The sequence below is a fragment of the Perca flavescens genome, chromosome 7 (genome assembly GCF_004354835.1).
Source record: "Perca flavescens isolate YP-PL-M2 chromosome 7, PFLA_1.0, whole genome shotgun sequence".
Taxonomy (NCBI): Eukaryota; Metazoa; Chordata; class Actinopteri; order Perciformes; family Percidae; genus Perca; species Perca flavescens.
In genome coordinates, this window is record NC_041337.1 from 12,240,327 (window position 1) to 12,252,942 (window position 12,616).

Consider the following 12,616-nt stretch of genomic DNA (forward strand, 5'->3'; position numbering starts at 1 on the left):
GTTATGTCAATAATGCATTTAATAATGCAGTAGTGTCTTGGTTCATGCTTTTAATATGAACATTTTAATTATTTTTATTAGAATTACTATCCTTAAAAGGCCCCTGTAAATCCTTAAGACTGACCAAAGCCCCTGTTAAATGCACGATTTCCCTAATACAGTGCAAATGCATAAAGACTGACAGCACACTGGGGAAAACTGCTGCATGCCAGTGGGCAAAAAACAAACAAACAGTGGACTACATGGGATGGCATGTGTTTTTTGAAACTAGTAGATGTTAAAAAGAAGAAAACACATGGTGAAAATATGGTGTTCAAAACTGTAAAATCATGACTTCAGATCTACTGTATTGAGGGTTTTTTTACGCCTGGAAATTGAAATTGCTTCTGCAGAAACAACATGACACAAAGCCCAAAACGTCAGTCTTCAGTGATAATTTAATCATACAAACATTCTTCAAACACACAGGAAAAAAAAGCGTTCATCTGTTTGCACTTCCTCACTCTCATAAATGTGCTGTTGTAAGAGTCTTAATGCCAACTGATTCATTCTGCAATCTGGCCAGTGGAAACCTCAGAGAGATATTACACTAATAACAAAATACACCTGATGAATTGGCGTTGACAGCGGATACATTTGACAGCAGGGAGAAACATTTATCATTAACATTTTTGCACAGCTAATGCACAGAGATCCGCATGACATGTTGAAGTATTGGCTGGTATTGTCATGCTGTCAAAGCTCAGTAACCCCGGGGCTCACAGTTAGTGCCTCAATAATGAAGGGTGTTCACCTGACAAGGGGGTCCTACACACTGTCTGTGGATGATAAGATAAAATCACATTGACTTGACAAACCCTTCAGGACTTAACTGTACTTGTGGAGGAGAAAGGTACACACGGGCCTTGTGATGGAGGTTGCATTACTCAGTGCATAGATCAGCTGGTTAGTGCAAGTAAATGTGCATTAACAATTCTGCGAGACAACATCAGTCTGTCACTTCATGGTAATGTCACTGGTGCAGGTAAGTTTGCATCTGAAATGATCAAACAAATGTTCAAATGTGTTTAAGAAGCTCATCGATGGTTAGTGAGAACACACGCATCATTTTTAACAATAGACAGGGATATTCAGAACAATAACTACACTCATAAAACTGCCAGTTAGATGCAAATATACAACGTCGAATCTTTGGGTAAATTAATATATTTCCAAAAACATTATCTTTTTCTACATTCATCAAATACATTCAACTTAATATGATAAAACAGACAGCTTCAAGACAGCTTTAAAATTACAATTCAGAGCAGGGTGACAAAGAACAATTATGTTTTTTTTTATAATGTATCATAATGTTTTTACTGCTGTTCATATGGCTTGAATTCAATGTCTTATGTCATAGTGTGCATTCATCATGTTGTTGTGTTGTTTAATTTTAATTCAAGCATGTAAAACTAAACTAAATCTTAGCTTCAGATAATAACAGGAAATCTCTAATACTGCATTATTACTAATAATGAATATTCTGCTAATATTCTTCTAATATTTCATAGATGTTTATATGCAAAAGTACCAGCAATGTGTGGGGGAAGAAAAAACCCTTTATCATGTTTGACTACAGAAGGTATAATAAAATAGTTGGCTCCAGATTCTAGCTTAAGAGAAAAATGTTTCTGTACAATGATGAAGACTTAAATCATAGGAGCTATACTGTAAATAAGAGTTCTATTTCTCAGTGTTGATTTTATCTTCTCTTATCTTGTTTCTAATGTAATGGCTGACTCCCTCGAGTGGACAAAATTGCATCCCATTTAAAATAGTAGGTAAACGATTGCCCATACAGCACAGGCCATGTTGAATCAGCTTCAGATATATTTCTGAAGGATGTGGCTGTTCCCCTTCTCTTAAAAAAAAGTGTATATTAAAAAATTAAGATAAAAAGTAAACAATGATATCCAATAGTTTGTTTCAGATATGCCCATATTTAGCAGAAACTGGAGAATCAGTTGGCAAAATAAATGGCTTTTCCTCCAAAGTCTCTCTTTCAGGTTGCACAATGCGCACACACACACACACACATATACACACAATTCACAAATACCCACTCCTGTCATCATTGCTTCATTTGCACTCTGACAACTAAAAAAGATCTGAAAAAAAAGAGAGACTCAAATCACTCAAAAGACTCATAGCACTCGTTTTTAACTTAGCATTCACACGTGCATACAGTGGGTCGTGGGGTGTTGGTTGAGCTGCACGTCGGGAGCGTTGGCCTCTGGTTTCTCAAAGTGTAGCTGGACTTTGCATAAAGTGTTTTTGAATCTCCACACTCTCGACCAGCTACTTATTGGTGTGACAGACTCCAGAGGTTTGGTGCTGCTTCACTGTGATAAGTCCCATGATTTAAGATTGCCCAAAAGGATAGGGCTCCTGTATACCCTGTAAGGGTAGAGAAATGATTAAAAAAAAAAAAACAGACAGTAGGGCTGCAAGATATGTAGGAAATTTGGCAAAAAAAAAAGGCTTAAAGATGCCCAGCTACACGTATTTTATTACTTTGTGGTACTGTCTGAAGTTCTACCATGAACTCTGTAACATTTTTTGTGGAAAAAATGCATTGGTTACCTGTTTCAAGCCATTCTAGCGTGGTATAGAAAACCTGCAGGAAGACTCAGCTCAATTTGTGCCAGTTCTCATTAATATTAAACAAGCTAAGCTGCTTGACTCTGAACAGCTAGCCAATGAGAGTCTGGCAGCGCAACTGGGCGAGCTCATGAATAGTAATGAGCTCAGGCAATATGATGTCAGACTGACCAGCTTTTGTAATTGCCCAGATTTCTCCGCTTATTTCTTTTCAGTGGCTAGAGCTGACAGAGGAAGTAGTGGTTAATTTTCACATTCATGACATAACACAAACACATATGGACCTAACATATTTAAAAAAAATACAAGTAAATCGGTTTTGTGTGGCAGGGCACCTTTAAGTGTACAACTCCACTATCTCCATCATTTGTCACTTTCCCCACGCCTGTGCATTTTTAAGGAACTTTCCAGACCTGCCATTCTCCACCTGTCCACCAGATGTCGTCGAAATTCCAAAACGATCCTTACCTGCTGACACACCTGCCTTTTTATTATCTCATTAGTCCGTCAGTATATGTAACCAGCTCACTTGTCCTTTAACTTTGCCAATTTGTCGTGTTGTACACGTCTGTGTTCCAGCAATCTGTACCCGTTCTCCTGGTCCTCTGCCTGATATCTGCTACCTGTGTTTTGACCTGCTGCCTGCCACATCCCTTTGGATTTGTTTTCCTTCTCATGCCTGACTGTAAGCTTTATACATTTAAACACTGGTTTAGTAAAGTTATTTTTCTTTGACCTGTTCTGCCTCAGTGTCTACATTTGTGGTCTCAATCCAATTGACTTGTACATACACTTAGATGTTTTTTTATGCAATGTTAGCAGGTTTGGTTTGTGACCAAATGTCTGCAAAATGACAACCTGAGCTGTGCTTTGGGTTTAGTGCTGACTGGCAAATGTTTGTAAGCTTAAAAGGTTAAACTGACATGGTTAAACATCAGATTTTAGCATCTAGCTCAAATCACCACTGTTTACCAAGTACAGCCTCAAAACCTCTAGTGTGGCTGTAGACTAGTCTTGTTAAAAGCTAAGTTTAAAATATTAAATGGGAGTAATGAAGTGCTCTGGAGCTTTATTTTAAATGGTAGCAACCCAGTTTATCTAATACTGCAGCCCTGAGCAATGCTTTCTGTCTACAGGTATATTGAAATTAGGGCTGCAACAACGAATCGATAAAATCGATAAAATTCAATTACTAAAAAAGTTGGCAACGAATTTAATTATCAATTCGTTGTGTCGCGCAACTATTACGCCACCTAGTCTCAGAGATAAAAAAAAAAAATTTAGTTGAGCGCGGAGCAGAGCAGCGCGGAGCAGAGCAGCGCGGAGCGAAAGAAAAGAAAAAAGAGCAGAGCGGGGGTAGAGGAAATACAGAGAGAGACCGGAGACGTAACATTGTTCTGAAACACTCGGCGGAGGCAGAGAAATCAGTACGACCTAATATAAGTCATCCAAGGTGTGGGAGCATTTCACACTAAATAAATCAAAAACGTGTTAATTGCAAGATAAGCAAAAGCGACACGGCATGGCACGGGCGCACCACGGTGATGAGTCAGCACCTAAAACGTAAACATGTTGGAGTCCTTGATGAGGAGGAACGGAGTTCAACAGCAGGGTAAAGTCACTACACTATCCTACTTCTGTTCCGTTCTGAAGTGAGGAACGTACCGTCCCTCCAGTAGCTCTTCTGGTGCTGCTGTATTCTCGTTATCCAGCTGACTAGCATGACAAGCTAGCGTTAGCTCAGTAATAACTGTAGTAAAGCAGGGGTGGTATACTTTGCAAGACTAAAGACACGGTTTTATTCACTCGCCTTTTTTGGCCAATTCATTTTTCAATCTGTTGTCATGTATATATTATGTGCTTTGTCCCATATCAGCTATTGTTGTCATAAATATATTAGTGTGTGGTGTATAAATGAACTTAACTTGCACTTACTACAATGATGGTAATAATTTAATGAATAAGTGTGTGCGTGTGTGTGTGTTTGTGTCTGTCTGTCTGTCTGTCTGTCTGTGTGTCTTGTCTGTATCTGCTATTTGGGTTACTTACCTTTACACAACTATTAACTAAAACAACAAGTATATACATACTTGTTGTTTTATTGTATTGAGTTGATGTAAATTAATGTTGTTTTTTTATCCAATTCATCGATTAATCGATATTATGGAAAGCTTACAGGTTTTGAAGTTGTTCTGTCATTTGATCATTATGTCACTGATGATGGAAATTTGAAGAAACGTACCCCAACCATGATTCACTAATATGGAGAATCTCCCTGCCCTTTGATGTGTCTTACCTGGTTATAAGCGACTACTGATAGATTGCTTTGTAGACTGTTTGCTACAATATCCACAGAGTTGTGTGAAAGTCCATTCTGCTCTTGCTGCAGCTGGTTAGGGCTTCCCTGCCAATGTTCCTCTGCGACCCTGTGACCGCTGGCATCGTGGAGGCTGTTGTTGTTGCTGTTGGGGCACTTGCTCTTCTCTGGCGAGGCGAAGGGGTTGTAATCTCCTTCCAGGCTGCGGTGAGGCTGAGTGTTGAACTCCGCTTGAAAAGAGGAAAGCTGCTGTGTGACGCCAAGGAGGCCTCCAACCTCCACACTCAGGATCACCCAAATGACATCTGTCAAAAGAAACAAACAAGATGTTATAATATACAAAGCCACTACCAGGGTTTCCCCCATTGTATTGCAAGCCTGGCCTAAGCCACTGGGAATTATTTTGTAATGTATTTTTCAGACATTTTTTAAACTACAGTTACAGTGGGGCGGGTCGGTTGGAAACGTAGAAGTAGTCATATTTTCAAATCTCCAGTCAGCTTTTAGCACTGACTTAATGTAGGGCCCTATGGAATCTTTCTTATCATTTTTAAATCCTCAATTTTGTAACGGATCAGTCTATGACTGGCCTCAGCCGGGCCCTCTTTAAAAAAAAAAAGACCCTTGAAACAACTTTTTTGGGGGAAACCCTGACTACTTACAAAAAGATTATATTAACCAGTCTGAAAATTCCAAATAGCCCCTGAAACATAAATTATGTTATATTATATAACATTAAATAAAATTAAGCTGGACCCACAGTATCCTCAAAGATTCAAAGTGCTCCAGGTCTGCAATTCTTTTCTCTTTTAAAGCCATAAGGAGACTGATAGTGTTAAGTGAGGAATTATCGTTATGAACACCTAAATGAAACATTAAGGCCACGTATAATTTTTAATTGAGTATCTCTGCTGCTTAATTTGTAACTAGGCAAGTCTTGAGGGACTTCCTGTTGGATCCATCATCTTACATGTTGAACTTGCAGGAGGACATAAATCAATTTAATTAATGACTTAATTTAATTTGTGTGTGTGCTGATAGAATGGCCATTTAATCTTTTACTAGTTTTCACTGAAGGAAAAGCATACAAAATTATCTAGCACTTTATCTTCAGTAACGACACAAGTACTACAGTACTCGGCTGTATATTTGCGTGTCGGCAGCTCAGTTCAGCTCAATCATGATTAATATTATAAAACTGCTGATTATTCTATATAAAAAGTCTTAAAAAGCCCAAGGTGACCTCGTTTGTCTTTCTTTCCTCACCTCCATAGTAAAGTCCGGTGGCTGTGCACATTCTCCACTGGCCCTGGTACATGCCAGGAGACGCAGGGCTATGCATCTGCACACTAACATCAGCCATTTCCTGAGGGTCTAGAGACCGCACCATCACCATGTTTACATGCCCAAACTGATCTCCTCCGACATACTTCAGACAAACCCCAGGAGGCCATGACTCTGCACCTGGAAGACACACAGAAAATGATGCTGAACTCGGCATGACATGTTAGTGTTATTTTTCATTTACGTCTGGTGTCAGCTCTGTGATCCATCTTATTATTATTATTCCAGCAGACTTACCTGTGTTCTGTACTCTCCAGGTCTTTGTGAAAGGAGTGTCTGGTGGAACTGATTCTCCCTCACCAATCGTCACATCGCTCACAAAGGACATGCACGGAGCACTGATGTTGGGACTCTCAAAGTCATAGTAGGCTCCGATGGCTGCTTGTAAATTCCTGCGACAAAAGAAGGCCAGGTGATCAGTACAAATATATATATTGGAGCATAACGTGATTTGTGTAGGGGAAACCCCATGATGCAACAGCAGTTTGCAAAGATATGACATTTATATGGGGCTGAAGTCCTGTCCCATTTGCTAGCTGGCATCCCTTCCACTAATATCCTGAGGTTTATTTCAACATTTTCGTCAAGATAGAAGAAGAGTTATTTGTAAGCATTAAATAACATCATATCTCGGGTTGCAACTAAGGATAATTTCATTATTCATTGATCCGCTGATTATTTTTTAAATTGAGTAATCATGTCAGGGCTACCTCTAGCTCACCCAGTAAGAGCGTACGCCCCATGTAGGCTGAGTCCTTTGCAGCGGCCCGGGGTCGAGTCCAACCAGCGGCCCTTTGCTACATGTCATCCCCCATCTCTCACCCACCTTTCATGTCTATCCAATGTCACTATCTAATAAAGGGAAAAAATGCCCCAAAAAAGAATCTAAAAAATAAGTAATCATGTCAAACAGTGAAAAATGCCTGTCACAATTTCTCCAAGCCAAGGGTGACTTCTTCAAACTGCTTGTTTTGTCCAACCAACTAAAACCCAAATATATTCAAACTACAATCACATTTACTCTTACTTTGTTTATTGTTATGCACCAAAACACAAGGGTGAATTGCTTGTATGCGAAAACCTACTTGGCAATAAACCTGATTCTTATTCTGACATATGACAAACAATATACCAATAAAAAAAAAAAAAAATATATATATATATATATATATATATATATATATATATATATATCCATCCATCCATCCATCTTCGTCCGCTTATCCGCTATCGGGTCGCGTGGGGAGCAGCTCCAGCAGGGGACCCCAAACTTCCCTTTCCCGAGCAACATTAACCAGCTCCGACTGGGGATCCGGCGTTCCCAGGCCAGGTTGGAGATATAATCCCTCCACCTAGTCCTGGGTCTTCCCGAGGCCTCCTCCCAGCTGGACGTGCCTGGAACACCTCCCTAGGGAGGCGCCCAGGGGCATCCTTACCAGATGCCCAAACCACCTCAACTGGCTCCTTTCGACAAAGGAGCAGCAGCTCTACTCCGAGCTCCTCACGGATGACTGAGCTTCTCACCCTATCTCTAAGGGAGACACCAGCCACCCTCCTGAGGAAACCCATTTCGCCGCTTGTACCCTGGATCTCGTTCTTTCGGTCATGACCCAGCCTTCATGACCATAGGTGAGGGTAGGAACGAAAACTGACCGGTAGATCGAGAGCTTTGCCTTCTGGCTCAGCTCTTTTTCGTCCACAACGGTGCGATAAATTGAATGTAATACCGCACCCGCTGCGCCCGATTCTCCGACCAATCTCCCGCTCCATTGTCCCCTCACTCGCAAACAAAACCCCAAGGTACTTGAACTCCTTCACTTGGGGTAAGGACTCATTCCCTACCTGGAGTAGGCACTCCATCGGTTTCCTGCTGAGAACCATGGCCTCAGATTTAAAGGTGCTGATCCTCATCCCAACTGCTTCACACTCGGCTGCAAACCGATCTAGTGAGTGCTGAAGGTCACAGGCCGATGATGCCATCAGGACCACATCATCTGCAAAGAGCAGCGATGAGATCCCCAGCCCACCGAACTGCAACCCCTCTCCACCCCGACTACGCCTTGATATCCTGTCCATAAATGTTACAAACAGGATTGGTGACAAAGTGCAGCCCTGGCGGAGGCCAACCCTCACCTGAAACGAGTCCGACTTACTGCCGAGAACCCAGACACAGCTCTCGCTTTGGTTGTACAGAGATTGGATGGCCCTGAGTAGAGACCCCCTCACCCCATACTCCCGCAGCACCTCCCACAGTATCTCCCGGGGGACCCGGTCATACGCCTTTTCCAGATCCACAAAACACATGTAGACCGGTTGGGCATACTCCCAGGCTACCTCCAGGATCCTTGCGAGAGTAAAGATCGGGTCCGTTGTTCCACGACCAGGACGGAATCCGCATTGTTCCTCCTCAACCCGAGGTTCGACTAACGGCCGAACCCTCCTTTCCAGGACCTTGGAGTAGACTTTACCAGGGAGGCTGAGAAGTGTGATACCCCTGTAATTGGCACACACCCTCTGGTCCCCCTTTTTAAAAAGGGGAACCACCACCCCGGTCTGCCACTCCTTTGGCACTGTCCCAGACTTCCACGCAATGTTGAAGAGGCGTGTCAACCAGGACAGCCCCTCCACACCCAGAGCCTTGAGCATTTCTGGACGGATCTCATCAATCCCTGGGGCTTTGCCACTGTGGAGTTGTTTGACTACATCAGTGACCTCCGCCTGGGAAATTGACAATGATCCCCCATCATCCTCCAGCTCTGCCTCTAACATAGAGGGCGTATTAGTCGGATTCAGGAGTTCCTCAAAGTGCTCCTTCCACCGCCCTATTACCTCCTCAGTTGAGGTCAACAGTGTCCCATCCTTACTGTACACAGCTTGGATGGTTCCCTGCTTCCCCCTCCTGAGGTGGCGAACAGAACAGTTTTCCAGAAGCACCTTGGTGCCGACCGAAAGTCCTTCTCCATGTCTTCTCCAAACTTCTCCCATACCCGCTGCTTTGCCTCTTTCACGGCAGAGGCTGCAGCCCTTCGGGCCCTTCGGTACCCTGCAACCGCCTCCGGAGTCCTCTGGGATAACATATCCCGGAAAGACTCCTTCTTCAGTCGGACGGCTTCCCTGACCACCGTTGTCCACCACGGTGTTCGTGGGTTACCGCCCCTTGAGGCACCTAAGACCCTAAGACCACAGCTCCTCACCGCAGCTTCAGCAATGGAAACTTTGAACATTGTCCACTCGGGTTCAATGCCCCCAGCCTCCACAGGGATGCACGAAAAGCTTCGCCGGAGGTGTGAGTTGAAAGTCTGTTGGACAGGGGCCTCCTCCAGATGTTCCCAATTTACCCGCACTACCCGTTTGGGCTTACCAGATCTGTCCAGAGTCTTCCCCCACCCCCTGACCCAACTCACCACCAGATGGTGATCAGTTGACAGTTCTGCCCCTCTCTTCACCCGAGTGTCCAAAACACACAACCTCAGATCAGATGAAACGATTATAAAATTGATCATTGACCTTTGGCCTAGGGTGCTCTGGTACCAAGTACACTTATGAGCATCCCTATGTTCGAACATGGTGTTTGTTATAGACAATCCATGACTAACAACAAACAACCACTCTGGTTTAGATCAGGGAGGCCGTTCCTCCCAATCACGCCTCTCCATGGGTCTCCATCATTGCCCATGTGCGCGTTGAAGTCCCCCAGCAGAACAATGGAGTCCCCCACTGGAGCCCCATGCAGGACTCCAGTCAAGGTCTCCAAGAAGGCCGAATACTCCGAACTCCTGTTTGGTGCATATGCACAAACAACAGTCAGAGTTTTCCCCCCCACAACCCACAGGCGTAGGGAGGCGACCCTCTCGTCCACCGGGGTAAACTCCAACGTAGCGACGCCCAGCCGGGGGCTTGTGAGTATCCCCACACCCGCCCGGGGCCTCACACCCTGGGCAACTCCGGAGAAGAAAAGAGTCCAACCCCTATCCAGGAGTATGGTTCCAGAACCGAGACTATGCGTAGAGGTAAGCCCCACCAGATCTAACCGGTAGCGCTCCACCTCCCGCACCAGTTCCGGCTCCTTCCCCCACAGAGAGGTGACGTTCCACGTCCCCAGAGCCAGCGTCTGCTGCCTGGGTCTGGTCCGTCGAGGCCCCTGACCTTCACTGCCACCCGTGTGACAACGCACCCGACCCCAGCGGTTCCTCCCACAGGTGGTGGGCCCATGGGCTGGAGAGATGGGAGCCACGTAGCTTTTTCGGGCTGTGCCCGGCCGGGCTCCGTGGCAAACCCGGCCACCAGGCGCTCGCCAACGAGCCCACCATCTGGGCCTGGCTCCAGACGGGGGCCCCGGGCTTCCTCCTGGCAGGGTCACTCCATCTCTACCTTGTTTATTCATTGCGGTTTTTGAACCATTCTTTGTCTGGCCCCTCACCTGAGACCACTTTGCCTTGGGAGACCCTACCAGGAGCACACAGCTCCAGACAACACAGCCCTCAGGTTCACAGAGACACACAAACCTCTCCACCACGATAAGGTGATGGTTATATATAAATCAAAAAGAATCAATCAAAAATCCTACTACTAAGGGCCTGGGAGTAAATCTGGGTCCCTGACAAAACATGAAATTCATTCTACAAGAGATTGTGATATGTTACTATATATACAGAGTATGACATCAGTTTGTGTTTTTTGACAGTGCATATTGCCAAACAACTGAGATGTCTGCAGACCCAGACAGATTGCATATAGGTGCTTCCCGTGACATGCTGGTCATCCATAAACCAGCAGTTTTTATTTTTAGAAAGTCCGTTGCAGAGGAGTTATTACACGGCATCACGTGTTACTACTACAGCCCGCACTGCCCATAGACACCCTGTTATCTTCCATAGATCTTCATCGGCTTAATACTGCATAAGCCCAGAAAGATTTATTTAAGAGAAGAATTCAATATGATCTTTCTGTACCTAGCTAACCTATTACCTTTTTCATTTTCTAAATAGTCACCGGAAGTCGCATTTTAAAGCTCCAAAAATGTAATGCAACTGCAGTTTGAGGTCTTCTCACTACGTAAAACATACATATTAATACATTTTGTGCAGGCACAGTGAGGTAAATATAAGGTTCGCCAGGCTTGCACAACTAGCTAGCTACTGTGTGAGCTATGAGCAACACACGCGTCGGAAGGTTGCGTAATAAACATTATCGATCCCCGCTGTGGTTGTCGTCAAGGAATGACACATAACGTCAATGTTTGATCATCTTGGCTGTCTAACACAATAGGCAGTTAATATACTGTGAATAATGTGTTATAAACGTTTAATTATCCGTTCAGTTCAGTGACTGCTAACGTTACCTGGTAGTAGGCAACGTAGCTTTGCATGCAAGTGGTGACCAACCTATTACGTACAACTCCCTTTAGCAGCCTGAACAACATTTACGTAACACAATAGTTTAATGTATTTTTATTCAAATGCCACACCCGCTTCCATGCAAACTCGTGTGTTAACTACAGTTCATTTATCTTATAAACATTTTTATCACAACAGCCGCTAAGCTACCCTCCACTGTGTTCCTGACAGGCAATCAAAAGTCGGAGACACGGTGACTCAGCTAACGCTAGTTACGTTACTACAACGTCGTTATCTGTCATTGTACCCACGTTTACATACTTAGCTAACGTAAACGCTATTACTCTGGCACAATGAAGGATAACACTTCCTATGATTTACCAATTAAATATATTTGTACGGTGGGTAGAAAGCTAGCTAGTGTGCAGTGTCTATTATATAACATTCACCACACAGCAGGCCAGACGAGTCCTCGAGCTCACCAGTTGGTCATGTCCAGAAAGAAGGCGCATCCGGCGGGGTTTAGCTGAAACCCAAGGAGCCTCTGGAATTCCGATATTAGGATATCTTTGTCTGTTGTACCCATGCAGCTAAATTTCTGCATGAGCTCCTGGTCCAGGTCCAGGTCCAGTTCCATGCTCTCCATCTCAGATTCGCCCGGACAGAGACAGGGCTTCGCTCCTAATTTAGTCCGAGGCCCCGACTTGTCATAACAAACTCAACAACAGGGCCGAGTGCGCATGTCACATGATTGTGTTTTGTGCCTCAACCTATGAGCCACAGGCCTGCTGTAGAAAAGAAAACATTGAGCTCTACTTGAACTAATATTCATACTAATGTGTAGTTATACATTAAAGTAATGATTATGTTTAATTTACTGTAAGCCTAAACCAATTCAACGTTATATATCAATAATAACATCAAATCATATCAAGGGTATTGTGAAAATGGCCATAAAAAATATCTGCAATTGGTC

General features: G+C 43.8%; 1 protein-coding gene across 1 annotated transcript; it reads right to left on the minus strand.

The window, feature by feature from the left end:
- Positions 1 to 418: 418 nt before the first annotated feature.
- LOC114558672 (uncharacterized protein C6orf106 homolog) lies at positions 419 to 12,373 on the minus strand. The gene is made up of 5 exons (XM_028582793.1): positions 12,123 to 12,373; positions 6,542 to 6,696; positions 6,227 to 6,424; positions 4,940 to 5,265; positions 419 to 2,439 (listed from the first exon to the last, which is right to left on the minus strand). The coding sequence occupies exons 1-5, from the start codon at positions 12,284 to 12,286 to the stop codon at positions 2,404 to 2,406; spliced, it is 879 nt and encodes a 292-aa protein (XP_028438594.1). The 5' UTR covers positions 12,287 to 12,373; the 3' UTR covers positions 419 to 2,403.
- Positions 12,374 to 12,616: the final 243 nt, after the last annotated feature.

Excerpts from the sequence above, each read along its gene's own strand:
- LOC114558672 (XM_028582793.1), bottom strand. The coding sequence starts at position 12,286 with ATGGAGAGCATGGAACTGGACCTGGACCTGGACCAGGAGCTCATGCAG. Across the intron at positions 6,425-6,541 it reads CTGGAGAGTACAGAACACAG|GTGCAGAGTCATGGCCTCCT; the intron begins GTAAGTCTGCTG and ends TGTGTCTTCCAG. Across the intron at positions 5,266-6,226 it reads CACCGGACTTTACTATGGAG|ATGTCATTTGGGTGATCCTG; the intron begins GTGAGGAAAGAA and ends TTCTTTTGACAG.